The following is a 4393-nucleotide window of genomic DNA, read 5'->3' as shown; positions in this document are numbered from 1 at the left end:
AACTGTCCACAAGATTAGTTACAATTGCAATTAGTTCCTTACCTCCTTCTAATATCGTATCTGTGGTAATATTATCTTCTCCTGCAGCTTTATTTCTCTTCATATTTTCCAATGCTGTAGTTACCTCTGAAATTGTTACTTTTGGCATTATTTCTGATCCAACATTTTTTATTAATTTCCGTGCTGGTCTCATCTCATCATCTTGTTGATGTGTTCTGTAAAGTTCTGTGTAAAATTCTTCTATTCGTGTCAGTATGTTTTCTCTAGTTGTGATTTCATTTTCGTCTTTTCCCATTAATGATATCATCTGACGTCGTCCTAGTGTTTTTTTTTCGTTTTCTTTTCTTTTTTGTTGTCTGATTCCTTTTCTAATCTGCCTATTAAGTTCTCTATATTCGTCGGTTCCCCTTTTGTTAGATTTATTTAAGATCTTCCTTCTTTTTATTTGTTGTAATATTTCTTTGTCTAATTCATTGTATGTTGTTTTTGGTTTTTTCAGTTGCAGAAGGCTTTTATTCACTGTTTCGGTAATAAGGTTATTCAAATCATCAATATCATTGGAGTTTATCTGCTGCATGCTAACTTGATTTAATGCATGCGCTATCTTTTTATTAAATTCACTATTGTTGATTTCTTCAGATGTCCATTTGTATCTTTTTTCATGTATTCTTTTTCTTTCTAGTTTTTTGTTAATTATTAGTTTTGTTCTTATTAGTCTATGATCGCTTCCTAGGTCAAACTGATTTAATACTGATACGTCTTCTACTAGGTTTCTATTCTTCGTTAGGATATAAGCTATTTCATTCTTTGTCTTTTTATCGGGGCTCATCCATGTCCATTTTCTGCTTGGTTTTTTATTGAAAAAGGAGTTCATTGAGTACATGTTATGTTCATTCATGAAATTGAGAAGAATTTCTCCTCTATCGTTTCTTTTTCCGTAGCCATAGTTACCAATTAAATGTTCGTAATCTTCCTCTTTTTTGTCCAATTTAGCATTAAAATCTCCTAATAGTATTTCGTAATTTGCTTTATTTGTATCTATAGCTGTTCTTATTTCATCATAAAATATTTCTACTTCTTCATCGTCGTGGCTTTTGGTCGGAGCGTACACTTGGATCACTTTCAGAGTGGTTCTTTTATTAATCCTTCATTGTGTTAGTTTCCTATTTATCTTTGCCTGTATTCGATTATGGAAGTAGAAGTTTTCGATGGTTTGTATAATATTGATTGGTATGTTTCTTTTATACAGTAGGTGTAAGACGTCTTCGACTTGAATGCGATCGAAATCCTTTGTCAAGTCTATAAAACATAGATATGCTGGTTTATTGTACTCGATGGCCTTTTCTGTGATTCGTCTTAGTACAAATACGGCGTCTACGCAGGATCTTCAGGATCTGAATCCTTGTTGTTCATCTGATAAAGTTGTTAGTTTATTGATTTTGTTGGTCAGGACTTTTGTGGTACGCTTAAGTGCGGCGGTTAGTAGATTTATACCTCTATAATTGTTGGGGTCTTTTGTTGACCCCAACAAAAATTGACAATATTTTAAATCTAAAATCGAAATTAGGAGAATAAATTTATCTTAGGAGTAAACGGGCAACAAGAGTTCTGGCTGTTCTGGCCATGTTAAATCCTATAACAAATCGCCAAGGTCCATTCTGGTCATTTTACATGGCCTGATGAATATTACAAATAAAATAGAAATCTCTTGCTTCAATTATGTCCATCCGGTTTAATTATTGTTAAAGTCAAAGTTCAGTCTCTAATTTTGAGAGTTTTTATTTGATTTATGTAATACCGTATTTATTTTTATTTTAAATTCTAACAGGCTAAATCATGGAAGTTAAAACGCAAAAATATATTTTATTTCCGACAGCAATGGACCATTTATTTTTTACGTTTTTATCGTCGAACTGCAGCTTTGATATAAATTTTCAATTAGTCGTTTGGCGCGATCGAAAATGTTTCAAATAAAAAGCCAAAAACTATGTACTCAAACGAGAAGAGTATGGATATGTGTGTTTATTATCGACGTGCATGTTCATCTAACTGAAATATGTCCCTTCATAATTCAATTAAATCGAAACGCTTGAAATAAAAACTGAAAAATGTGAGTACATTACTCTGTATAGAAACGAAATCAACTGCCTGCCAGACATGTCCTATTACAATCCAGGGGTGGAGACGAGAAAAAATATACAAGATGAGACATTTGTAATAAAAGTATTTGATTTGTCTGCAAAAAGGTTTTACTATTTACTAAACTGACATTATGATATACAGACAGACAAAAAAAAATGGTACAGTGGGCAGTACTGTAGACCAGTGGTTCTCAAACTTTTTTAGTCGCGACACCCTTGAAGGGCTAAAAATATTCCGAGGCATACCAACCCTTAAAGCGGTTTGGGAACCGACAAAAAATGAAAAAATACAATTCTGAGGCTCAGTTGATTTTAATATAAACTTTATTTCAGGTCAATAGAATACAGTACCTTTTATATTCAAATATCCTACTGAAGCTATTTTCTTGTGGCATTTTGAACTAATTACTATTTAAATGGGAATAAGCCACAATTAAAGGTTAAATTTACTAATGTTTGTATTTTGAGAACGATTTCCGAAGTGGAAATTCAAACGTCAATAAACTTACTTTAACCTTTAATTGTGGCTTATTCCCATTTAAATAGTAATTACTTTAAATATCCTTACTTAATGTGATGAATGAAACTGTTTCGATGATGTTTTCATTATATCCTTTATAATTATGGGAATATTATTGTAACCCTTGATGCTTGATGTTTGCTTCTATATTTGTTTTTAATGTAAGCATATGTGGAGATAGAAGACTGACAGAGATAAGTCGATGTGAAACACACAAGTTTTTTAACTGCAATCTTGCCAATAACATTATATTCTGAATATACCTGCATCCAGAACTCTTCTTGGCTGCCTTCATGGCATTTGAGTTTTCAACTGCTATCTTCGCTGATCTCAAGTAAATTTTGAAAAACTTCATTTGTCATTCCGACTGTATTATTTTTTGGGTCGAACGAAAACGGGTCCATCATCCAGCTATATAAGTCATCTGGGTCAATGTCAGGAAAATAATTTACAATACTTTCTTCCAAACCTTGCAAATAAGCAATAACGATTTCAAAGAAGTTTGTTTGAAGATTCATTTCATTTGTTATAACAAATTCCTGGAATCGAGAGAAATTTGTGAGCTTTGATTTTATCTAATTGTCCTCCTCTTTGAATTGAAGTGAAGTAGTGGTTTTATTATGTCGAAGATGTCTGAAAGGTATCCAAATTTTAGCAGCCAATTGACATCTTTTAATTCTTGCATGAAAGACTCCTCTGTAAATGTGATAATCAGTGGATCTTTTAGTTCAAATAGTCTCCCTAAAATTGTTTCCCTCGATAGTTACTGGGCCTCTGTGTGGAGCAAAAGATTGAAGTAATCCATACCCATATCTTCAGCAGTAAGCTTGAAAAGGGGTTCTTGAAGCGGACGGCTCTTCACATGGTTAAATATTTTCACAAAACCATCCAATACTTCTTTCAAATCTTGCGGCATCTTTTTAGTTGCCAAAGAATGGCGATGTAAGATACAATGAGTGCTGGAGGTATTTTCTGCCACTACCTTTATTCTAGACACCGCCACTCTAATTTTACCAACGATTGTAGCCGCTCCATCACTGCAAATATCCACGCATTTGCTCCACTCTATATCATTTTTTTTTATATACTCGTGGATAGCCTTGAAAATTTCTTCACCAGTGACATAACTCTTAAGCTCTTCACACATAGAGAGTTCTTCTTCTATTTTCATCCCGAATGGAAACCTCACAAACACAAGCAGGACAGCAAGTCCAGCAACGTCAGTACTTTCATCAAGCTGTAAACTGAAGAATTCTCAAAATTGTACGACATCCTTCACGTAAGGTTTAATCAGTTCCTCAATTTTCAGTTTATAATGTATAGTTGACAGAATTCTACCATTTAAGTCGAATTTGGGTCGTAGTAATATTATGAAACTGAAATTCATAACTAAAGTGGACTTTTAATTAATTAAATGTTCACTTTAATTGATTACGATACAGGGCTTTATTAATCAGATGATTCTATATTGTTATTAATTGGATGAAATGCCATTTATGACTTTTGACATTTATAATGGATTTTGATGTTCGAGAAGGATCGAATTTTATTATCGATCTTTTATTTTTCTTTTTGTTTTACTATCCATTACTGACAGATATATTTTTTTTTATTTTTACCTTAGCTTTTACTTTTAATTTACTTAGAGTAAATAATGATAACTAGAAACAGATTGATTTAACGTAGTGAATCGATGTAAGGACCCTCTATTCCATGACGCTACTCGTGACGA

At 32.7% G+C, this 4393-nt stretch overlaps 1 protein-coding gene across 1 annotated transcript; it reads right to left on the bottom strand.

Moving 5' to 3' along the window:
• Positions 1-3424: 3424 nt before the first annotated feature.
• On the bottom strand, positions 3425-3832 carry LOC140440933 (zinc finger BED domain-containing protein 5-like). Its single transcript, XM_072531285.1, has one exon. It carries the CDS (start codon positions 3830-3832, stop codon positions 3425-3427), a length of 408 nt encoding a protein of 135 aa, XP_072387386.1.
• Between the last annotated feature and the right edge of the window lie 561 nt (positions 3833-4393).

This window comes from Diabrotica undecimpunctata, chromosome 5 (assembly GCF_040954645.1).
Source record: "Diabrotica undecimpunctata isolate CICGRU chromosome 5, icDiaUnde3, whole genome shotgun sequence".
Lineage (NCBI taxonomy): Eukaryota > Metazoa > Arthropoda > Insecta > Coleoptera > Chrysomelidae > Diabrotica > Diabrotica undecimpunctata.
Note: the sequence above shows the minus strand (reverse complement) of the source record. Positions and strands in the feature narration are given on the sequence as shown.

Bases quoted from the DNA above. Each gene is read 5' to 3' on its own strand.
- LOC140440933 (XM_072531285.1), bottom strand. From the start codon at position 3,832: ATGAAAATAGAAGAAGAACTCTCTATGTGTGAAGAGCTTAAGAGTTAT.